This window comes from Phalacrocorax carbo, chromosome 5 (assembly GCF_963921805.1).
Source record: "Phalacrocorax carbo chromosome 5, bPhaCar2.1, whole genome shotgun sequence".
NCBI lineage: Eukaryota > Metazoa > Chordata > Aves > Suliformes > Phalacrocoracidae > Phalacrocorax > Phalacrocorax carbo.
Window position 1 is genome coordinate 56,712,871 of NC_087517.1, and position 25,793 is coordinate 56,738,663.

General features: G+C 36.8%; 1 protein-coding gene across 9 annotated transcripts in view; it reads left to right on the plus strand.

Annotated features, from left to right (window-relative positions):
• Positions 1–25,793, plus strand: part of SOX6 (SRY-box transcription factor 6) — a 383,001-nt gene that overhangs the window by 125,938 nt on the left and 231,270 nt on the right. For 5 of the 9 annotated variants that reach the window (XM_064452625.1, XM_064452623.1, XM_064452624.1 and 2 more), the window contains one exon: positions 20,396–20,639. In XM_064452625.1, coding sequence (XP_064308695.1) covers positions 20,400–20,639 — 240 coding nt within the window. In that variant the 5' untranslated portion in view covers positions 20,396–20,399. Of the gene's footprint in view, positions 1–5,880; positions 6,000–20,395; positions 20,640–25,793 lie in introns of those variants that run through there. The other 4 variants (XM_064452618.1, XM_064452620.1, XM_064452619.1 and 1 more) reach the window with 1 other exon arrangement.

Consider the following 25,793-nt stretch of genomic DNA (forward strand, 5'->3'; position numbering starts at 1 on the left):
TCAGCCCCTCTTTAAAAAGGCTGGTTGGTGTCAAGGCCATTCAGACTGGTGGCATCTGCAGTGTGTGTGCTGCAGGGACCTGGGGAGAAATGCGGACCCATTCTCATTGGTGATCCAGGAGGTCTGCCTAGTAAAGCTGCACCTTAAAATACCTTAAGTGAAATCCTGATTCTGCTGAAGTCACTGGGCACTTAGGCATTAATTTTATTCCAGCAAGGATTTCACCAGTATTTTTATTTTGCAGCTGCAGTGTGTGGGGGAAAACCCTAAACCAAGATGAATGTGACTTCACATTGTGAAATACATTCTCTGCTAGCTTCATCCTTGCCTTCCTCCCATCTAAATAACTGTAAATGATGTTCTCTGTTAATAAGTGTGTACTTTGTCTAAATTGCATTTATTTTTCTTTTGACATACATACCATTTTACTATTAATCATCCTCTTCTCCTCTTTACTGTACAAAGACACTGTTGTGCTGATGGAACATATTTAATCTTCGGTATGTTGTATTTTAGTTCTATTGTTGCATTCTCATTTCTTTATGGAAAACCTTTCTTTATTGACTCTTAAATCATGGGTTAAGCCCTTATTGAAAACATTTTCCGTATGTGCTTCTTGCTAGAGAAAAAATTTCTTTTGAGGTTATAGGCTAGGCTTACTCAAATACTTCACTATACAGTAAAAATTCAGAGGTCTCCTATACGTTATCTAAAGCTAGAAATATACCCAATTACTCAGCAGCACATCATAAAAGAGATGCATACTATGTTCATGTCTGTCAGTGCCTTAAGTCATCACTCTACAGCCTTTTTTAAATTCTCTTTTTATTGAAACCAAGAAACAAAACAAAGACCAAAAAAAGGCAAAACCAACATCAATTAGATGTCAACATGACATCAAACAGCATAATATATCATAAAAATAAATGTATGATCTGGTGACTCAATGATTTCTGTCCATATGGTATTTACAGAGAAGTAAAGGCAAATAGCTACACATCTGTATCGAGAAAAATATCCAATATAAAATTGGCCATAGTGACAGCACTAGAAAGCTCTCAGCTGAGATTACCTGGAAATAAATAATAGGTAGAAAGGGAAGCGAGGTTCCAACAGTCTCACTCTTATAGGTATTTAGAGTTTTGTACAGCAAGCATTGTGCAGGTCTTATACATTATTATAAAAATTACTTTAAGGATGGAGATATTCTACTTGCTAGCGATAGGTCCAGGTTTATAGATGGGTGTGTAGTGCAACTGCATGCAGAGTCATGCAAAAGTGCAATTAGGAAAAAAAGAAATCTTTGGAAACAAATGTGATTATCTGTTGAAACTATTAAAATGAATACTGACTCCAAGCCTATTTCTGTATTTGCAGAAAGACATATGAAAAAGCCTCTTTGTATAAGTGCTAAGCACATTAAAAACATGGAGAATCAGTTAAGCCTTTAAAAAAATAATCTGGGAATTCCATTCATTATTATAGTAAAGGGCATCATAACTTTATAGTAAGTAGGGAAGGGTGTGAGGGAGGTGAGACTGTGGGGGTGGGAACTAGAAAGCGAAAACCTACTAAGATCCAGAATCAAACACAGCCTCTGTTATTTGAATTTGTTGTTCATTTTCAATGGAGTGATAACTGCAACAGCTCAGCCTGAACTGCCTGGCTCGACACTTCCCTTTCTAAGGAACTTGGATGTGTTTCACAGCTTACATCTGGACAACAGGGTACAGAGAAAAAGCCACAAGGATAGACCACATATTCTCTTTGCATGCTTAGGACTTAAATCTCATATATAATAGATGTATGCACACAAAGAAACATACATGCATGTAGATACATACAGTTATATCTACACACACACATGTTCACATGTGTATAAATCCAGCTCCACGTGAGACGCCTTCTCTTGTTGCTGTTAGCCTCAGTTCATAGATCTATCTCCTGCCTCTCCAGAGATACAAGAAGTTCCCTTCTGCAATTTTGTTCCTTTTCCCTATCCAAGTTGTCTTTTTATACAGCGATATCCGAGATCTCCTTTTGTTAATGTTATTACAAGTACAGCTATAGGTCTTAAAGGAGGTGATAAGTAACCCATTGGACCTGGGAAATGGTATTTCTGTGAGAGCAGGGAATAAGTAATGAACTCCTCATCTTTCAGATCAGCGATAACCTCAGTGAGACCACTTGGTCAATATTGTACATCTCACTGTACAGCCATGTCTCATCAAAGTAGTAACAAAATGCATTCTTCGCAGTATATGCAACTGGCTATTATAGATGATAGAAAAGAGTGAAGCGCAGAGCCTGTGGGGAGATGCAGCTCCTGAGGGTAAAATAGCAGTATATTGAAACCTCAAAGGAAATTTAAGAAGGGATGGTGTGAGTGTATGCCTGTATGCATTGAAGTCTGAAGCCAGAAAACTATGAGGGCTATGTGGAACATTTCCTGGAGCTTACCACTAATAAACATGGCAGGATTGTCAGCCCTGCAATGTCCATACTTTCCTTCTGAACCTGTGTCAGAACCCCTGCAATCATCAGATAGTGCATCCTAACCAAAGGGTAGGAGGTTTTCTCGGTGTCTTTCTGCACATATATGAGCACTCTCCCAGCTCCACGTTCTGTCCAGCTGAGGACTTTTCAGTATGCTTGGACAGTGCCACCCAGTTGTTTGGATGTCACAGTGCAGAGGACTAGGGGAGCTCCATTTTTGCCGTCCCATTTTGTCGTTACTGCTTCAGGCTGTGAAAGGCTAAGAGTGGAAAGCAACTTAGTCATTTGACTTATTCATACACTAATTTATTTTGGGTGAACTAAGAGTAAACCACCAACTGCCATATCCCACAGTTTATTAAAATGGCCTATATAGAACACAATTGCAAATAACAACCAGTTCCTTTGTTTCCCTGCTCTGTCATGCTTTCATTGTAAAATACTTCTTATTTTTTGAAATTGGGCTCATCCCATTCTCACACACAGAATATCCCCTCTGCCACCAAAACACTTTGCATATTATGGGCAACATCCCAAAACCTTTACAGTCAGCTGGAGTCTCTTCATTTACTTCATTTGGACATAGGTCTGCCTCTATCTGTGTTCAGCACAACTGAAATGCAACTTTTTCTGGAGCATGTTGGCAGCAATGACGCTATAGGCATCATTCCAGTGGAATGTATAGCAGTAGCACTGCGACCTGTAAGGACAGACACGACCTGGAGGACAGACAGGACTTCAAACTTTAACACTTCCTTCCAAACTACTCCAAAATTTCACTAGTGTAAATGCATCTCTCTTGGAAGCAGAAAAGATTTCATTCTGTTGCTCCAGGCAGGACTTTTATAAGTATAAGTAAACTGTCCCCTCTAGTTTTTCACATTGACTTATTATGCCACACTGGCAAGCTTAATGGCTATATTCTGGGTCTGTGAACCAGGCAGTTGCTGGAGATGGGCTGGCAGGCTAATATAGGCTGAGGTAGCATCAGCAGCAAGATTATTTTGGTTTTCACTGCTGCCTTAAGGGAAATTCCTGGAAATGTTTCTTTTATATATTTACTGCAAGTCACAGTGGTCTTTTTTTGGCATGTTTGGTTATCAATGTGATATTTCTGTGTTTCACTCAGTTTTATATTTTTGTGCAATAAGATGAAGTGTTGTGCTGCTGACAACATATAAATAAAAGCCTGGGTGACATTTTGCAATGAAAATGAGGAGATTTTTTTTTTTAATTTAGGTTAGTGTGAGACAAGAACACGAGTCCCTACTCTTTCAAGGAATTTAGAAAGTTGGCAGTGATGTGGTTGTAGTAGTACGCCACAGTTACCTTTTGACAGCTTAATTAGTATTATGCAAATATCTTCTGTGAATTTTTGAACAAGCTGTATTTGAGGTGAAAAATCTTACAGCATGAACAGGAAAAAATTGTACAAAGTATAGTTTTAACACCATTTTGTCTCCAAACTTCTAAAGCTAATTGTTTTTCTATTTTGCCTCATAAACATACATATTTCACATAAGATCTGTAATAAGAGAGAACTTGTGGCAAATACTGTGACCTTCAGTAAACTGTGGAAAGATACCTCTTCTAATCAAAGGCAAAAGCCATGATCTTCCTTGTTGTAACTGACTGTTGACACAAGAAAGGCCAGGCAGATTGACATCCATCTCTATAGAAACCATTAACCAATGCTGGATAAATCCAGAGCATTGAATCCATATGCATGCTTGCTTTTATTATTCCTGACCTATTGGCAAACTTCTGCATTTTGTGGGCTTTGTTTTAAAGGACGCTTTGAATCACAGATAGTTATTATGTGATTTCATCGGTGAAATAAATAGTTTTGGTTGTCTAAATAAAGAAATCAGTATTATTTTGCATCTACTAAGCATTATTTGCTTAGGTGTGGCTTGGTTTGGGTCCAGATTAGCACACAAGGAAGACTGTTACTTTAGCTGGGTGTAGCAAAACCAAGTAGTTTTGTTCATGTTTTCCAAATGATGTGCAAGTAATGTGTCATTTGAGTCTAACCGGGGTTTTACTGGCCTACGGTCCCTTTCTACTCTGTAAAGCATTAACAATTACTTTGTTGGCTGCGAAAACATAGGCTTTTAGGAGCCCCAGTGATGCCTGAAACTCACATCAGTCATAACTTCAGAACAATTGCCAGTCCTGTAGCAAGACCAGACGCTGTTAATCAAAGATGTAGTATACTGAACACTGTTGCCTTAACTTTCCCTTGCTGAAATCTTATTACTAGTTGTGGAGTGCAAGGAAACAAAAATGCTTTTCATTTCACTCTGTGCTGTACATTTTCCAGTTTGGGTGACTAAAGCTGGCGAGGATGCCTATTTTTGGAAAGAGGAATTAAGATACTTTGGAGAAAGTAGTGCACTGTGTGCTGACATTCCAGATGTCCAAACTATAGTAGTACCAGCCCAAGTTTTTGAGCCTTTCATGCCAATGATGACCTCATGAGGTCCAGCCTGGAGAAATACAGACATAGTTCTTCAACAATGTTCAAGAATGGCTCCTTCCTTTCATATTTCTATTCAGTGATCTCCAGTGTCCTTCTCTTTTCCTGTCTCTGACAAAATTAGCTCTTTATAATTAACAATTGTTAGTTTTTTGGCTTGTCTTTTAGACTTTTCTTAGAGTCTCTTTCACCCAATCTATGTATTGTATCCTCGGTCCCAAACAGAAAAACTTGTGATATTTTTCTCTTTGGCATTCCTGTCCTTTCCTAGCTAGCTGTTTTAATGTGGACTGTGGGAGATTTTACACTTGATTTGTTGAATCTGAACTCTTTGCTGTAAACTCTCACCACACAGAAGAAACTATCTTTATAAATGACAGAATGGACCTGGCCTGAATGGTGCTTTGTTTACTGTTTTCCTAAAAGGGGCCCCTCTATATTTCATCTGTCAAAGTTGCTTTTCTTTCTTTCAACAATGCTTGATTGTTTTCACAAAAATTCAGGTTCCATAGACAGGAGAATTCTGTATTATATTTTCCTGCCAAATTCCGATCTCTGTTTTCCTTCCCCTGTGCTCACAAAGGGCTCATAACTTACTGTCAACTGTGAGGCAAACCACAAAGCTCCACTGTTGCTCAGCAAATAGGCTCTATTGGATGATGGCTTGACTGGCTGTAAAGTTTGCTTAACTGTAGCAGCAGTGGCAGAAGGCATGTGGGGTACTGTATCTCCCAACAGGCCCAAACGCCTTCACTTCTCGCGGTTGCTTTTATGTTTTTAACGACTTTAATTGTTGAACAAAGTTGACAGTGCTTTGTACAACAAATTAGATGTTGCTTATATGTATGGATAGATGTGGTAGCTTGGGAGCTGGCAGAGATTAACTCAGTGTGATTTCCTGACAGTGGCAGTGGTTCCTTGTGATTTGGGAAGGTGTCAGAGGTGTTATGCCATCAAACTCTGAAGTGCTGGCTGGTGAGGTAGGAGAAAGCAGGACAGAAGAGTGGAAGAACAGCCACTATATGTGAGTGATATGTGCAACTAGTAGTTGTGTTGTTGTTTTTTTTTCCCTCCTATCACTTTAGATTTCTAACTACAGTTCTAAAAGAAATTATAGTTTTTGAGCTAAAAATAACCTTTGCTATTATGTTTATAGTCATGTATACTTTTAGATGACGATGCAGAAATTTTATTTAGAGCAATGGTTTTATTTTCAGAAGTCAGTGATGCTCACTTACTATCCAAACCATGTAATTTCTCCTTGCATGCAGCCTAAGACATTTGCAGTAGGTACTGAGCAAACTATTGGTTTAATTGAATCAAAGCAAGCCGTGAAGGGAAATGTTTTTTTCATCGGTTTATAACTGAAGAAAAAAAAAAAAAGTCTTCAGTTAGATGTATCTCATGGGTTGATTTTCTACAACAGATGCAGAATGTTTTGTGTTTTTCTAGTGATGAACATTTCGCTGCTTAACTTATGTGTAATGTTAGCAAATATTCCATGGAGGTTGTATTGATAAGCTATTTGGTGGGCTTGTCTATTCATCCTATTTACAGAAAGGTCCTTGAAAATACTAAAATGAATAATTTTGCTGTCTTGAGATTTATTGATTTAGTATTTTAATTATGTATTGAAAAGATGCCATGCATTAAAACTACAGTAAATTTAATGCCTTTCTAAAGTATTAAATATAGTGCAGGCGATAATATTTTTTTGTCTGATGTTTTGCACCTTGTATGAAAAAATGCAAAAGAAATGTATATAGCACAAAGCAAGTTGACAGTTTCCATTCCATTCCAGAAGCTGTGCTGGTTGGTTAAAAATATATGTTCCTTTTTTATTTTATTATCCAGTTTGTGTTTTTAAAACTGACTTTGCATCGCCAGCCTCTTTCTGAACTTGTATTTAATGTGGTGTTCATCCCGGTGTGGGAGCTTTCAATTTCATATCACTTTGATCACTACTTGCCAGTGCAGAAGTGCAGTCAGGTTTTGTAGGAATTCACTATTCAGTGTCAACAAACATTTCTCCCAGCATTTACTGGCTGATTTAAGTAAACTGCAGCTTGTGACATGGTATAGTAAAAGGATAATGACAAAGCCATAGAAATAAATACAACTCTATGTGTCTGTTTAGTGAAATAAATCATTGTAAGGAAAGACCTCTTTGTCTGCTAGTGAAAAGAGACTTGTTCAGTTATGAACGTGTTATGAACCTGATTTGAGATTCATCTTTTGCTGCAGGTTATGCCTTTCACAGGGAACTGAGAAGGGCTGGAAATTCAGTCATATGTGCTCTGGACTTCCTTTGTTTCCCTGGGTTAATTCATTAAACTCACCATGTCTCGGTTTCTTCTTTTGTGAAGTGGGAGTGCTGAGAGAGTTGCTTAGTAAAGGTGAAGATATTTTGAGATTTCTGGAACACAAGAAGTTGTGCTGATTGCCAAATATTAGACTGCTTCATCACCTTCTATGAAAAAATAACCAGGGTAGAGTCTCAAAGTAAGGAAAGCTCTTTATGGAGGTGCCTCCACTTGGAGATTGACCTCTCTGTTGAAAAGACAAGAAGGTCACCCCAAACCTGCCTCCTTCCTGGGGTGACCCTGGCCTCCCTGCTATCTCCAGTTTCTGCCCTGGTAGGATTTTTGCCTGCCTGAATCAGCTCCCCAAACCTCAATGACCAAAACTGATTCAGCAGAAAAAACTGAAAGAGGCTTTGCTTTCTCTCTTTTTGCACTTTATTTTTGTCTGCTCAAAGGTAGGCTAAGGGGCACCTCCCCTAGCCCTGTCATCTCAGCCCTGGTCTATGTAGTGTTAATGCTGTGGAGAGGCTGCCAGAGTGGTTGTGTGCTGAGGACTGATGTGGCCTAGTATAATTAGCGCAGAGTTTGTGCCTGCTGTGCTGGGGGTCTTATGTATTTGGATGACCCCGTCTCTTCCATGACCTTGCTCCACAGGAGCTGCAGGACTGCAGTGCTTTGCCAAGTAGCAACATAAGAATTCATGTTCAAGTTGAAACCTAAAATTGTTTTTGTTCCAGTAGTTTGTATTCAATTCTTCCCAGAATTATTGTCTGATATTAGCACTTATGCCAGACAGAGAACTAATTTTTGCTAATTTTTTGGAAGTGCTTGTCTGTGTAAGTGAAGAGATCTTGTTATTTTGAATCAGTTCAAGAGGAATAGATTGAAAAAGTACAGAGTGCGATGCACACAGTCTGCTAGTATTCAGAATATACCTTACCATTTTTTTGCATTTCTCTGCTATGAGTGTTTGGAGGAATATTACCATGTCATATGATTCCTGGTAATAATGTGATGGTAGTCAGTTTTTCACTGAAAACACAGAAATTTCAGGTTGCAAAAGGACCCAATTTAATTCTTCTATGCCAAGAAAAAACTTGTTAAGGATATATATTTAGCTGAGTAAAGAGGATTCAATTAACCTCACTACAGCTGCTCTGATTTACAGTGTCAGGATCTGACCCATACTTGGAAGTCTGCAACGATTCTATGTCTGTGTCATAATTCCTGGATTAAAAGATACATTTATTTTCAATTCTATTTGTATTTGGTTTAAAACCACAGACACTGGACTGTCTTTTTGATGGTTCATGGTAGGGATGACAGCCGCACCAGCTAAATATGCCTGTAAAGCTGTATGTTCTGTATGGCAATGCTTTTGAAATTGATAACAGAGCTCTCAACAAATGTCCATGAGAAAATGAAACTGTTTGAATCTGTTTTTAGGAGTAATAGGCTGCACTGTTTGCTTATCTATTATAAATTATTACCAATAAATGTAAGTGGGAAACTGTTACAAAATATAGCCTTGAGCAAAAATTGACACTGTTCGAGAAGACAAGACTTCTTTACAAATGTAGGTCACATGTTTTATCCTTAAAATATAGGAAAAAATGGGTCAGAGATGAAAACCGTTACAAGGCACTGTATATTTGAATGGTAAACATAATGTATCACAAGTTATAATAGAATATTTCAGTATTTTAACTAAAATCACTTGTAAGGGATCTAAATGGTAATGGTAAAAATGTTTAATATCACTGACAATATTTTAAGTTTGCTTCTCAGGCATTTGATTTTTTACTTTCTAATTATTTGGGGACAACTTCATTTGACTGGGCCTTTGATTTGTGTGCTGGTTTATGTCTTCATTTGTATTCTGATAGTTATGCTTCATGATGATCTTTGACACATTTAAAAATACTAACACGGAAGTTTGAGCACTTGGAAATGTGGAGTAATTCAGAGCCTGGGCACTCTTTACCTTCACCCTTATGATTGATTTTGCCACGCATGTTTCCTTCTCCTTGCTAGAGATCAGTTGCTCTATGCCATAATACTCTATGAAAAGAGGATAGTTGAGGGTCCTCAGTTATTGTAAAGTATTTCTTCCTATTTTGTGGTACTTTGCAGAACCGAAACCAAAAGACAGTAAGAGTTTGTAGTTTCCTTCGCAACTTAAGCAGTTTCAGAGTGCTGTATGCAGAGACTGCACGCTGCTTGATGTCTTCAAGCTGAAAGATGAAGCGGTATACATTTTACTTGCAATTGCTTTTTAGGGTTCTCTGATTCTTTTCAGTGCCTAGTCCAAATACCTTAATGAGTTCCTTAAAAATACACAACTTGCATTGGGAGACTGGTTAATATCAAACAATTATTTTGGTTTTATTTTTATTTTACAGATAACAATGAAAATACTTAATTTTTTTTGGTATGTCACACTAAGAATATGCCTATGAATAACAATGCCTTAGTTACTTATTTTAATTTCTTTTTTAAAGGCAGTAAAATTGGTAGAGATTTCGTCTGTGGATCTTGTGAAAGGATCGAAGATTCAATGTCTCAATAAAATGAACTTTGAATTGTTTGCACTTCCTAATGGCAACTGATTAGCTTAATTAATAGAGGAGAAAATGTTTCATTTTACTTTATTTGAATTCCTAGTTTGTTTCAATTATTTAACTTTTGTCTTCATATTTTCATACTGAAGTAAACTAACATTAAGTAAAAAAGGCCCCATCTATTCCATCCCATGAGAACTTGCACAGCCCAAGCAGTGGCGGGCTTGTGGGGGAGAAAGAGAGAAGTTGCCGCATTGTTGTTCTTGGCCACATTGCCGATCAAACAGGGATATTTCTGAAATATTTCCTGGGTAGTTTCAGCTAGGCATAGTATCCCCTGTAATCTTTTTCTGAACAGTATGCTGCTTCAGACTACCCTGTTCTTTATCCCAGTAGTAGCTGCAGTTCACTGGTAAATGAGGTGTTTCCTGCAGGGGTCTGTAAACACATTTTAGGGTTCCCATTGTGCACATATGTAAGGATCATATTGTGTAAGCCTTAGTTCAAAACAAAGAAATATGGTGCACAATGCTGCCTTGTAAAAGCCTGTTTGTAAGGACTCTAACAAAAATAAGAATTTCTCAAAGTTGCAGAAATTGGGACATTTTGTCTAGTTTTGTTTTATCTCATCAAAATGCTTGTGACTTTAAAATTGTTACGAGTCTTTGCTACCTTCCTTTCTTCCTCTGTTCCCATTGTCCCATATTCCAATCTGTCCTCCTAAATTTGCTGCTTAGCCCCTTGAAAACAATGCCATAATTAGGAATATCAGCTGGAATGTCAATATTCTAATACAGTGGGAAAGAAGTTGTTGTGTCGTATGATACAGCGTAGCGCACAAGAGCAGGCATCCATGGCCAAAACCTGCAAGCAGGTTGTAGCTGGAAAGCCCAGCCTTTCGGTGCTGCTCCTGGGGATGCAACACCTGAGACAAGACATAGGCAGTGTTCCCGGTTATGTGAGGTCTGCAACTTTTCCTTAACCTCTTCTGCAAGGCTAACAACATGTTTAAGCAGTCCTTGTGCCTGCTTTATCCACAAGGTTTAGGATTACATCTGGCTCCGGTACAATTGTGCAGTGTGGAAAAAAACTGCTTGTCCCTTACTGCCATTCTTGAATATTCCTTTGGAGAAAAAAATCTGTGTTCCAAAATCGATTCTCAGCTTTGCATATTTTGCTTTTCTCTCTTCTTTTGTAACTCCTCCAGCACTAGTGGAACTTTAAAAAGTATGTGAAGGCAATGTGCATTTACATCAATAAATATACAAGAACTTTGTGTATGCATTAGAAATGACTGGACTATTGATACAGAAAAGGTAATCCATGGTATCACTTAATAACGCAATTTTTTCGAGAAGAATTTAAGTTTAGCTTCATTTCTATGAATCCAATAAAAATATTTTTTCAAGTATATATCTTACCTAGGACATTCTTTTATATTTTATAGGATGCCCAGAGCTACTGTAGATATAAACCGCAATTTGTGGATATGAGATTTCTGCATCCCCAAAATGCAAATTTAAGTTCTGAATAACCTAAAGAAATATATGCTGAAAATGTTAGTTCTCATGTATTCAGATTACCCCCTTCAAAGGTTTTCCTCAGGTTTTTAATATCCTGAAAGTCCCAGTTCTGAGGCAATCTGCAGTTCAAACTTCATTTTTGGTTCTTAGAGTGAAGTCATTTAAACAAACAAATAAAAGTGGCACGTCATGTATAGCTTGTGCCAAAGTACACCATGTGCCAGTTAGAATCAATTTTTATGAATCCTCACATGTATGAGTTTATAACAACAATGCAGATACATAGGCTTGTCCCTAGCATCTCCAATGACACTTGTGGTACTTTAAATGTGCACAAATAACATCCCAGCATGGTTCTGACCTGTGTTTATTTTTAGTATTTCGTGGATCACCTTCTTTAGCTGTTTTTCTTTTTCACTTAATGAAAGACTTATAAATCTTATTGCTAAATAACACTAGGGTATTTGATAGTAAAAATAAAATCGCTCCTCCTTTCTTTGTGAGTAGCCAGATGGATGTTTTTACCCTTTAGGGAAATTTAGATTTGATATTTTTGTTATGTTTTGTTTTCTTCCTGGTAATTATGTTGGCACTTTGCTGATCCCTAGTTGTGCATTATTACAATGGAAGGTGACAATTTGATTGTCTTCAGTTGGAGAAACAAGTAATTTTATATTTGCCAAGCTGTCAGGTAACAGTACCTCACAGTACTAAGAGCTCCTGGCGATGTGGTTTGGCACCTATATTTAAGTGCTTTGATGCTTGTGTAACCTCTACTGAATCAGAAATATTTTGCCTGCTAGAAATGTTTTTAGACTTGTAGTGTAAGGTTTTTATTAAAAAGACAATCTGTAACTGAACTGCAGAGCCATTGTTTCATGTTATGTGGAGATACTAATTAGGTAGTTTACTGCAACTGGCTACAGGTGAGCCTGAAATTGATACTTTTTCACTATCTGCTGAGGTGCTTTATTTGACTTAGGAATGAAAATCAAAAACATAGAGGGGAGGGAGGAGAATGGGGAAGGAAGGGAGAGAAATCTGATGGTAGATAAAACATTTCTGTTCTGAATTAGGTGGTGCGGAGAAATGGCATGTGCCCTTTTGTTTTCACACCTGTAGGACTGAAAATTAACTCTTTAACTCATTACGTAGAATCTTAAGCACCTCCTGAAAATTAACTGTAGGAGGAAAAAAAAGTAAGAATACTGTATCTTACCATTGCGCTGTGTATCTCATGGAGTATTGAAAGGATTTAACGAACATTTCAGGAACTTACGGCCATCAGGTTTAAGTGTGGTCAGGAAGATTCCTAGTTATTAGAACACGTTCTTAAGTGGCTTTGTGAGGGGGAAAAGAAAATGTATTTGTGTCTTTCGTATAAAGCCTCAACTCAAAGTCTAAGCATGCTAAAGTAATTCCCTTTTTGTATTTTTAGGCATCTTTTATCAAAACCATTTATATAACCATTCAGCTAAACAGTTAAGTCATTCTATTCCATAAAAATATGTGAATTAATGCTTATTTATAGCAACCATTGTTTTTAAATTTTATTGTTAATGATTGCTTTTATTTATATTTTATATTCTGTTACTTGCTGCCTAAAACAACAAATCCTAATAAGTTGCTAATGGATAAATTCTTGGCATGCTCACTCTTGTTCCCATAGTTATTGGTAAAGATAGCTGGAAGTCAGTACTGCCTTTTTTCTTTTTCTTTCTCCAACAGTAAGAAATTGGATATCCAGAGACACATGGTGTAGTCATAGGACTTTAAAGGCAGTCATCACTGGGAAGCTAATACCAACCAATTAAACAGAGGTGGTTACGTGATGTAACATTATCAGGAGAAACAATTCATGAGTCAAAGCATTCCAGGGCATATGAGCTCCAGTCCAAAGAACAGTCTCAGGCTGTTTAAATAAAGTGACAGCAATATTGTCAGCTAAATATAAACTATAGAAAATATTAACTACAGTGACTGAAGATGAGCACATCCCAGGTGCTAAATGACTATTCTTTCACTGCCCTTTACTGCATTCAATGTGAGTTCACCTTAGGCATTTTCAGTGAAAGCTCCTGATTGTGAATACAGAGAATGGAACATTTAACCTACTAGAAAGGTAGGCTGTATTTTCAGGATTTTATGAATCTGAATAAACACTTTGGATTTTCACTGAAAAGTCATCAGGAGCTGCGAGGCTGTTTTCCTGCATCCATTTTAGTGTTTTCAACAACTAGATGAATAGGCAGGAACTCGTTCCCTAATCCTAATATTTTACTGTGGCTGCACAGCTGAGAAGGTCACTATAATAGCAGAATGTAAGAGACAGGCTTTCCAAAAACGTCCTTTTAGCTCTCACATTATTTGATTACAAATGCAAAGAAACACCATAAAAATTATTCCAAATCCTCTGAGCTTTGAGGAAGTCTGAATCTGAAGTAAAACTTCGTGATGTGGACTCATATCTATTAGCAGAAGTGTAATTTGTCTGAATTGGAAAAACAAATGCAAGAATAGCTGAGTGTGTATCTTGGAAGTCGTGGGTGTATTGCTTAGCTTGATGCTTATTTCAGTTAGAGATTTGGGTGCTCAGTTAACATTATAGCTGTCGTTTCTTGAACCATATTTACTTCCATCCCTCCCCCCCTCCCCGCTTTTATTTCCAAGGTGATTCCTGTGACTACCATAAACTCTCTGATCTTGCAGTGCTGTTTATGATCTATATGTAACTAATTCTTGTAGTATTCCTGCAAAATGAAGCTGAGGAAGGGCTTGAGGGAGTTGAGCTGATTTGCCTAAGGCCTTGCTGTTACTCAGAGCCAGGAAGAGAAACTGGGAGATTCTCTCCCTTTGCTGCCTTGTCAATTTATATGGGGTTTGTGCATAAGGATTCATGTTGGGGTGTGGGGCCTCAGGAGAATGGATTCTTTTAATAAGTGTTCATTTGTGCTACTAAAGCTCCTTGAAAACAGATGAGATTTCATAATTTTAGGAAATACCTTTTTATTCCAAAATGGCAGACAGATTACAGCATTAGATTTACAATGAATTACATTACTGAGTTATGCCTACATAGCATTGTTTCACAGGGGCAGAGCTGCAAATATTTTGTCTATTGGCAAGCTTTTTCATTAAGTCTATCTGAACACTAGTGTAACTGGTATCATTATACAGCAAAAATAAAGATCAGTTTTCCTGAATGTTTAAACTATGCTCAGCTGGTTCACAGCTAGACATAAGTAAGTTGTTCCAGTAACTACTATGCAACTATGTCTGTGTACCCCGTTCCACATCAGGCCCTACTTGTATAGGTGAACTTGCACTGCAAAATAAATTGCATAAAGGATGCTCCATGGGTAGGCGCGTGACTTTCAGAAGGGGTTTAATGATCCATGAAAAACTCAGGGCTACCAAGTGATAAGGTGTGCCATAGGTATGAAAGAGGAGGATACTGTGGGCAGTGCAGGCAGAGAATAGCATACAATGGTTTTAATTTATCCTGAAGCTGAGTGCCGATTTGTAAAGGAGGGTCCTGTAAGTCACTTTAAATATTATGAGAGGAGCATGCACATGTGTTGCTCTTTTAGAAGGTGGGGAGGGCTAAGATGCTGTGCCTGAATTTTACTTTTCATGAACACCAGGTTAACATGAAAGTTTAGAAGGAAATATTTCAAAGGTTATGAGTACTTCTAAAAATGGTTTCTCTTAATTTATTTAGTTCTGGAGTCACCAAAGCACTTAGACATATGCTTAACTTTTTGAAACCAAGTAGTCCAATTTGAAATTAGTGGACTGCTTGCATACTTGCAGTTAATCATGCACTTAAGTACTTTAATCTGGCACTTTGGGGAAAAGGAATGGAGACTGTTCATAAAAGCTCTGTAAGTGAATGTATTTCTAATCTAATCTGATTCCAATCTACTGTTGGAGCTGTAGACCTGGGTTATGTCTATACTGCAGTCACTAAAACAGGATGAATTAGTCCATCTGAGTACCACGCTACTGGAGTTGGAGTGCTATCAGAAATGAGCTTGTTTAAAATCAGGTTGGATATCTCAGCATTACAAAGCAGTCATTTATGTGGCTGCAGTGTAGACATGCCTTTAGGTTTATGAATGCTTTTTGAGGGTGGAGCAGAGCAGAAGCTAGAGTATCTGGCCAACTACAAGTCTGCTTTGTCATATATCTTGTTGTTATTGCTTAGTTTATATGTTTTTGAAATAGTGTCTGGGCTATCGCGCTGTTGTTATCTGTTCTAGTACTTTGTGGGTTGATTCTGAAATGTCTAGCAGCTAAAACTCCAGGTCTAGCCATAATTCCCACTGTAATATTTAATCATTTGAGCAGTCAGCAGGGATGGAAGATTTTAGGCTTTAGAAGCCTTTCACATCAGGAATATCATCTAATTGTTTAGAAAAAGAAGAGATACATTGTTTGAAGAATTTGAGACCACAGAAAAGCCTTAGGAAAAAAAAAAAGTATTTGTATTCAGAAAGGTATAACACATGCTGTCTGTAGGAGAAAAGGAAACATGATGGTTTGAGAATCTGATTGGCAGTCTTCATTAGAGCAGAGAGAATTTCTTCTCTGATTAAAATAAAAAAATCATGTAAAATATATAGAGAATGGAGCTGTTTGTGACTGTGTTTAGTTTTATGTAGGTAAAAAACCCTTAGCAGTTCAATTTTAGCTTTACTACCTTGGTATTGAGGCTGGCAGAAATTGGAGTCCGTATCCTTAGTTTTACTGAGGTTTTGGTAAATGATCCCATTCTTTTTCTGTCTTGAGTTCAAAATGAGTTAGAATTTATTCTAGTTTCAGAAACCCAAATCAAGAGTTATTTAATTCTCAAAATCGAGTAGGTGATAGGACTTCAGATAATTACGGCCTTTTCCAGCTTTTTTTCATACCCATTAGGTATATTTTCCACCTTTAGTGATTGCTGTGTTCAGCTAATCTGTCAATTTAACCAAAGCAACAATTTCACAATGTAGTTTTCTTTCTGATTGTGTGCTGTGTAATCAATATACTGATATAATATGAGTGTAATTTCCTCTCTTATTTTATCTCCACTGCACAGTATTATAAATAAACAGCTAAAAAAGAAAAAAGAAAGAAAAGCACCAAACAAATCTGTTGCATCTTCTTTTAAGATTGTACCACTGTAGACACTTGTTCTAGTAAAGTAGAATTGGACCCACTTGATTGCATTTAAATTTTTCATGCTTCAGCAGTTTGTCTGGGAGCACAGTAAAGAAAACCCCCCGAGCGAGGATAGTTTAGAATAATAGAACTTGATTTTGTGTATTATAGCGGCACCATTTGCGCTGCTGTAGTTAGGGTTGTGTCAGCACTTCCATTATAAACTCCTGTTTGCAGGGGTTATAACTAGGGAGATATTTTTTATCAGAAACTTTTTTTTAAAATCATTTGAGTGAATTTAATTGATAATAGGAGAAAAAAATTATAATGGAAATTAGTAATTTTCTCATACCTTTTACAAGCCTTATTTATTATTAATATTGATTTTTTTTTCCCTCTCGCCAGGGATTTTAGCAAATGCATTTTGAATATTTTAAATGTAAAATTGGGAAGTTATTATGGCTTAAAATTTGACTGCTATTCAGACTCCTAGTTTAACATTAAAACATTTTACCACAACAACCTGTTCTGTGGTTTAACGTTGTAATAAACATAAACTACTGAAATAGGCCAGATTCTTCTCCCTTTTAATGTGTTGAGAGCTTGGACTTATTGGTCAAACCCTGCCTTTGGACCTCATGGACTTCCATGTACAGAATTCTCCAATTTGAGTAAAAACAAGCAGGTAACGAGTAAAAACCTGCATGAAGTAATTGACTAGATAACACCCAGCTGCAGAGTTTATATTTACTCTGTTTTACTGATTATAAACCTAGGCATAATCAATATTTGGTGCATAACCTGGCACCCTCAGAAGACATGTACACATGAGGTGTATTGATTGAGTTAATGATTGTGCTGGGAAAGAAAGGTGGAGGGCTTAATCTAGCAGGGTCTTACATCTCTGTCCCTTTTACCCCAGTGTTTATACTCTAGCAACCAAGAGCCTGAAAGGTACCATTAAGTGCTGACCTCTCACCAAAATTAATGCACTAAAACTTGCTGTTTTAATAAAGGTTTGGGGAAAAATAGAAGAGAAACACACCCCTAAAAATTATGTCATGAGGAGAGCAAGTGCCTGGGAGGCTTGCCTGAGCTTGTCTTTCTTTTCAGGCTCCAGGACTATAGGTAACTGAGTAAAGTGCAGTATGAAAACGTGTCTGACCATAATGCAGCAGTGGAGAAAAGGGGTAGGTGGAGCTAGGAAGCATCTGAACCCTGCTCTTGGACCGTTCTCTTAGTCTAGTACAGAAAAATGTTGCTGGGCATGGCTTGAGATTGTTAGTGAATGTGACTTTGTCAATATAGCTTTATTTTTAACGTTAACAGAGTCCCCTTTTCTCTATGTAATCAACTTAACAGAACATGAATAGAGACTTCTTTTTAATTGTGTTTAAAGCATCATGAATAAGAGGAAAGTATATGAGTGTATATGGAAAAGAAAAAGTGTTTCCTCTGCAGTGCATTACCAGTAGATAGCTTTACTGAATGGTCACTTGAAGAAATACCAAAAGCCTGTTTATGAAATAGAGGTGAAGCCTTTCTAGACTAATTATATTCAGCATGTAATTTCTAAACTTCAGTCTGAATTTTGATTTTCAATTAACATTCCCAATTTGAAGATAATTTTCTATTTAATGTAATTGCAGGAAATAATTTATTGGCTGATTAAGACTGAGGGCCCAGCCTTCCTTAAGAAAACAGTCCCTAACAAACCAGCCTTTAAAGCCAACTCGTAGCTTTGGACAGATTCAGCCTATTTTTGCAGCTGCAGAGTTGTGTTTAATTAGGATTTTGCACTATTATTCATTGGTGCAGTTTGTAGTTGAAATTATTCTTAAGAGACATTTTCATTTCTAGTTTTGTGTCATGATTAATTTATGGTGAAGAAACAGCCATAGCTATTGCTTTTCACAGGAGCCTGTTCAGTTTGAAACAGGAATGAGATCTGCTGAGAAGGTGAAAGAAAGGAAAATCCTTTATTGTGACTTCCAGTTTTCATGTCTGGTTTTCAAATTGCATAGAGCGTTGTCTTATATTTTCATGTGAGTGATTACATTAACAGGACTATTTTAATGAGAAAAGTAAAATGAGTAAACCTTTTATTTTATCTTGGATCACAGTAATTATGAACCAGAACCTTCTGAAGTACGTACAATAATGCTGGTTCCTGAACTCTTGGCATGTTCTTTTTGCATCAACACAAATTCTTTAGTACAGTAAGAATGTAATACACAGTTTAAATTCCTCAGTTCTGCTTATTGGTAACTTTAATATTAGACTCCCACTTAGACTTAGGCTCCCCTAAAGAAAATGCAAACCCTTTTTTCCCCCACCAGTATCGAGTTTAAGAGGCCGGATTATCTCTATTTACCGAATTGTTATTCTAAATAGGTATCAGTGTTCTAATACGTTTCAAAGCACTTCAAAGCTTGTAATACTTTCATATAGAACTGTACATAATTAGATTAGTTGATCCTATATTAATTTTTTTTCACTGTAGGGTACTAAATCTGAACTCCCTCATTAATTGTGAGAAATTTAGCATTAGCTGTTAAATCCTATGTGAAACACAGGCTGCTACATTAAAACTACTGTTTAAATTGGAATTAACTTAATTATTTTTCTTTGCACTTGATATTTCCTTCACTGTAATATTCATGAAAGCATGTGACAGATTTGTAAATTTAACTGTTAGTCTCAGATTTCCAGACCTTTAATCAGTATTTATTTGTCTGTAGAAACAGTACTAGCAAGTTAATGATTTGCTAATTTGAAAAATGCTCGTGTGGTTTCCTATGTTAACTGATTTGTGCATTTTTAAAGAAATGGTATGAAATCAATTATTGTTAAAAAGCAATTAAGGTGAAGATCTTATTCCTTAGTTTCTCAGCAATTTCAGTGTTGAGGATATTCTAAAGTTACAAACAGCTGATATATTTTAGCTGCCTTCTTTCAGATTTATTAATGATTGTTTTAACAGTTGCAGTTAATCTTATTAGAAATTTTAAACAAAGTGTTTTCAGATTTTGAGTTGAAGTCAGTTATATTTTCATATAAGTGCAGAAACCGTGTTGAAAGCTGTGTTTGCATACGAGATGGCAGTAAGAGGCCATTATTAGGAAAAGACAGTTAACATAAATCAGTGCATTATACTTTTAAGTCATTTAAAGTAATTTGTTGAGCTATATCCTTTACTCCATGCCTAATATGAAATGAAACAGAATTATTTTGGATTTTTAGTTCAAACTGTAAAAGATTACACAGCTATTATACATCTATTCAGTAAACAGTTCAGTTTTAGAATGCTTTTCACAGTAATGTCTAGAAACACTTTCCAAAAGGTAAAACTACGTAAAAAATTTAAACGGGTTAAGAGCAGATGCAGCTTTAAACAAACAGCAAAAGGACTTATAAAGCAGAATTTGAAATGGATTTAAAAATTCTCATTTGTGTAGAAAACATCTGCTAGCAAGGAATGAGGTTAGGAAATCATGATGAACTTAAGTGTTTGCTTACAACCTTCAGTTTGCTCATGGGAGTAAGAGTTTAAAGACTTGAACTCCTGTGCAAAACCAACATGAAAATACCAATAAAAACACTATTTTCTGATGGCTGGAGAAAATTAAATTGTTTGACAAGTCTAAATGAACAGAATGACATCATATAACTTAACCCTGCCCTTGACTTCACATCAATGAATACTTTATCTCAGTGTCCCCTAAAACCATACTTTTTAGAATACTTTTGTTTGTCTGCATATGACTAATTTTAACTCTTGTAGCCAAGCGTGCCTCCTATCTGGTTTGTTTAAAGGACTATTTTGAGCTTGACTTTTTTTCATTTAACACCAATGTTTTATTTTTGTCTGCTTTTCTTGTTTTGTAGAAGAATGTCTTCCAAGCAGGCTACCTCTCCGTTTGCATGTGCAGCTGATGGAGAGGAAACAATGACCCAGGACTTAGCATCACGAGACAAGGAAGAGGGCAACAGTGATCAGCATGCGACCTCTCATCTGCCTCTACATAATGTAATGCACCAGAAACCTCACTCTGAGGAGCTACCAACTCTGGTCACAACAATTCAACAAGATCCTGAGTGGGATGGAGTCATCTCAGTCCAACACAGAATGGTGAGTTTCACAGTGGCTTTCTAAATTGGTATGGTAAAGTGTGTTCACTTCCATTTGAAAGACGTGTTCAGTATAATTCTTCATGGGTGTAAATCTTTTTTAAATGTTAAAGTGTTGGTGTTAGTAATAGATCAACATCAATATGGTGTAATTGTAAATTACAATTGTATAATCTTCTTAAGTATACAGGTCTATATGAATGAGGTCATTTGATGAGTTCACCTTTGAAAAGGAAATGCATCTATTTATCATGTTTTCGTTCATACCTTGATTTACGTCATAACCTCTCTAGCTCATATATTCAAGCATTATTTTCTGACAGGAGGATGTAGCTCACAACTGTTTGTCATCTGCAAAGTGTTGTGCCGAAGGAAGAGGCTTTAATATATTTTTTTACTTGTCTCTCAGAAATAGAACCCACCAAATCTGGAATATTACAGCTTTACACCACAACAAAGAAGCTAGCATTTTAGGTGACACAAACATCCTGCTGCATTTATAGGAAATTACAACTTTTTGTGGAGGGGAAAGGTGTTTATGGGTAACTATGTCATGCTTTTCTGCTCTAGATCACCAGCTTGTATATAGGTGATGTTAGCAATGATCAGAATTATTATCTGTATTCTCTTCAGTAGCCTAGGTAAAATAATTTTGCAGTTATAACTCTGTCTCTGCATCCCCAAAACTCTGCAATAAATGGGCAGAATGAATGAAGACTGAATGGGCATAGCATCTCAGTCAATTTATTTTCTTTGCATGTGTTCCTGAGGAACAGAATTAAGGTACGTGGAGCAGCCAGGTGTTCTGTAAATTTAGAACATCGTAATTCCAGACTCTCTATAAAGTGACTCTCACAGACATTAAATTCACATAGTTAGTTTATAAAGAATACCCTGCCTTTTCATAAAATTTCTTCTCTATTTTTATTAAATGTCTGTGAGTGGATTTTTTTCAGCAAGTCTTTTTTTTTTTTTCTTTTTTTTTTTTCACTAGAGATCAGCAGCTTTCAATAAGGTTAAAAAAAAATTGTAGAATTTTTTGACAGCTCTAACAATAATGAATTTATTTCAAATTCGACTAGAAATAATAATTCTAGTGCATTAATCAATATAGGTACTGGAATTCTTCATGTGTATTGTGAAGCCTAGAAGTAATTAAATAGACCACTGTGATAATATCTATTTTGTTAATATAGAGGGTTTTTTTTTCTTTCTAAAAACCAAATGATTCAAAAGATCGAACCAAACTAGAAAAATGTTAACTAGTCTGTAATGCACGATTTAACCCAGTGCAGAACTTCTCTAAGTATTTGGGCTACTGTCATGAAGAATGCAAAATTTCAACTGTGAAAATGGCTTTAAAGAGAAATTATTATAGGTTAGTAATTTGGTAAGGTAGGTTGTAAGTAGTACATATGGCATCTACACAGAATTCTCAGAAGGAACCTCATTGTGGATGGAGAGTCACCCTTTTGCCCAAGTCATGTGATAAGCACATCAGAATAATTTTAACTTCCATGTTATCAGGAGGACAAGCAGGATGCAGACTAGAAAGGATCAATCAAGTCTGTTGATGAAAAAAATAAATCTGTGAATTCATCAGCTACTTTCCTTTTCATTCAGAGAGGCATGTGCACTCTCGGTATTTCGGTCTTAGGACACCAATAACATTGATAAAATGACTCTGTCTCCCAGGGAGAAACAAACTCCTAACCTCTAGGAGTCCCTCAAAGCATTTGTTTTTTATTCAGGCTGTTCCTTGGACCTGGAGTAATGCTTGAGCCAAAATGATAGAACCTCTTGCAGTAGGATCAGTTGTACTCATTTGTATTGCTCTGGAGTGGGTTTACACTTAGAGCAACAGAGCGCAATTTCTGTTTTCTTTCTTAATGCTGCGCTGTTGTGTTAACGCTTGTGATACCTACCTCTGAATCAATACCCAGCTTATCATGTTTTAGAACAGGTGCATAAACTTTGCTTGAGTGACTTAGCACTCTGGTTTTCCTCCTTTTTTTTCCTGTAAATATTCCATCATATACATAGATTAATGCCCCCAAAATAATTAGGAGTTTCCACAATTCCCTTGGGTTAAATCTGGTGGTGGATGTATGTCATCCTTATTTACGTAGCTCTCGGCTAAACCAAACAGATTTTTTTTGCCCAGCTCAAAGCTGAATAGAATTTACAAGGCTTGGCTAGAAGTGAAAACTGATGTTCTAAGGCATGCTGTTTGGTTGCACCTAAAAGACTGTACTTAAAATGTACAGAGCAAGGTTCCAGTGTATTTACAGTTTAGGTGAGTTAGATGGCTAGTTGGATCACAACAGTGAAGTGGTGAAAAAATTTTTTTCTCCTTGAGGGACTTTCATTTAGGGTAACTTGTCTGGTTTTTTTATTATTATTATTTTTTCTCCCTTATTTATGTCCTGCATGAGCAAATACTTAAGCCTCAATTAATTGCACAGAATTTCTCTGAAACACCTCAGCCTCCAAGCAGACATCAATATTGCTAAGAAAGACTTCAGAGGTGCCCGCAATTTTCCTGATGAAGGCAATTTCATACTCCTTTAAGAGAGGATAGGCGTTTCTTTCCAGACAGACAAATTCCAGAAGGTGGGTTGGGCAATTTTGAGATAGGTGCTGTGGTAGTGACTGCTTTTCTACTTAATAAAACCAAATTCCCAGAAGGAAAGCACTTTCTGACCTTTCCCAGACGGATCCTTTCAAAGCAGATTTGAAGAAGCACCTGCTCGTACCATTTACACTGAAAGTAAAGACAGTAGTGCTGTCATTAAAATGCATCAATAATGTGTGTTGTCTGGTTATAAGATAGTAAATTCAAAGAATGCTGTGCCGACATATGGGGAGGAAAAAATTTCTCTTTTATGTGGTACCTAATTAAGGGCACAATCCTGCATCTTTTGTGCCCTTAAAACTACTAAGGAGTTCACTGGAATTTGTGAGAGCATACAGTATGCATCGTAACATGCTACAAGGGGCTGTACAGATCTTAGGTGAAAAAAAGATACTGTAGTAGGGCAATTTGACTGAAAAAAGAGATTGAGTTTTTCCCCAGCATTTATGGTATGCAGCACTTTCTGTAATATAAGATACCTTTAAACTACATTGTGTATTATCATAAAAAACACACTGGCTAGAAATGTTTTCAAACTTTCACTCCCTTTTGATATCAGGCATTGCTTTCCACTGAGTCCTTTGTGTATTCTGAATGTCTGGAAGCCAAAATATTTTGTTTTAACTCCCACTCTATAGTATTTCCCAGCTGTGTACTTATATGGTGTAATAAAAGGATTTAACAAATGGGAAATAGCAGCTGCATTTGGAAATTCCCTTTGTGCTTCGTATTCATTTGACAGATTCAGCAATGTGTAACAACTGTAACGTCAGACCTGTAATGACTTACACTGCGAGTATCGTATCACAAGTCAATTTGATGTTACAGTGGGGAGAATATAAAACAACAAAAAGATTTCTGTAATTTTATATTACTGAGCTGAAAAGTTTATATGTGTATTTCTAACTGTAACCTAATATAAAAATACCTAGATATATGGGTATTTATTGCTGCCTGTAGTTCTACTAGAAAATAAAATCTATTTTAAGCTTAAGGATGTATCCGTTTGCTGCAGTAAACTGTAGAGAAGAGGGTGAAGTGGTGCTAAGATAATGAGGAAACTATCCTGCTTTCTCCATGGACAGTGAGTGGCAGGCAAGAAGTACAGTCAAATTTTTAGATTGCATCCAAAACCTGTCTCTCTCAGGGCAACAGACTGAGAGGATGAGAGGGGATAGCCAACAATACTTACTTCTGCTAAATTTAATAGTAACTGAACTGTTGTATCCCAATAAAATGTTTAGTAGTAAATATTTAAAGAAATGGAGAATCATAATTTGTGCTTTGTTCACTGGGGAACCAGGGATGGTCCCCATCTTTATACAGAGCCCTGCACAGCTTGTGAGGTAAATTATGAAGGTTTTCTATTTTTGCTCTGAAGTATCAGGAGAAAGCAGCACCAACAGCAAGATACAGAATTAGATGGATGAGTGGCCTGATCTTTGAGGAATGGGATGGTGTATTCCCATGGCTGTAAAGGCTAGATGTGAGCCTTGTGAAGAATAAATGTGAGCAGCTTTAACCTAATGAAACATGGAATCACAGACTTGTCCCCCCTGCCCCCAACAGTAAAAAGAAGAGAGAGGCAAATTCTATTCCTGTCCTCAATCCCAATATAACAATCTGGTAACAGACAGGGTTTGTGAAGAACTCACAAGCACTCTGCTGATCACTATATGTGATGATGTATCACTGTGATGGTCACTGTACTTTTCTTTTCCCACTAATGTTCCTCCCCTGCCCACCACCACAGGGGGTATATAGACAGCATGTGCATGCACCAAATGAGGGCATCCACATCTTTTTGCTCTGCTGTTACTTGGAACGATGCAATGAATGACTGTTACAGTGAACCACAGAAGAAAGTCAAGTCTAAAGGATGGATGTTATTTCTCTGTGACAGGAAAAAACAAACACATATACATATACAAATACAAGTTAATTCCCTCCAAATATGTGCTAGTTTCCCTATACATTTTGTAACATCATTCAGAGACCCCTTAGATTTAGAAATGAAAGATATCTCATTGGATTTTTATCTCAAATGGCAACATCAACATATATTTCATAATTACGTCAAGTCTCTATCTTGTTGACTTCTTGCCAAAAGAATGAAAGGCTTGCTACCTTTCCGCTGTGTCTGCACGTAGGTCACACCAGTACTGACAGCAGATTTGTATATGCAGAAGGAAAAGCGAAGTTGTCTAAATGCCACATGTATTTGTTGCTTTTAAAACTAATTTTAAATCACCAGGTATCAAATGTAACTTTATTTAGCTTTACCAAAACTACTGGCATCAGAAAGGCAAAAAGAGGTGGTACCCTGAAGGTCTTAATGTTTCAGTGCTTACTGTCTCTACCTAAAACAAGCACAATCCTGTCACTCCCCCCCACCTTGTTATTAGCTTCTGTTGTTGAAAGTTCTTCCCTTTAAGGAAAATAAACTCAGGTTTTTAGGAGAGATCACTGAAAAATGTTTATACATGCAAAACACTGTGATTTTGTTGTTATATAAATTCA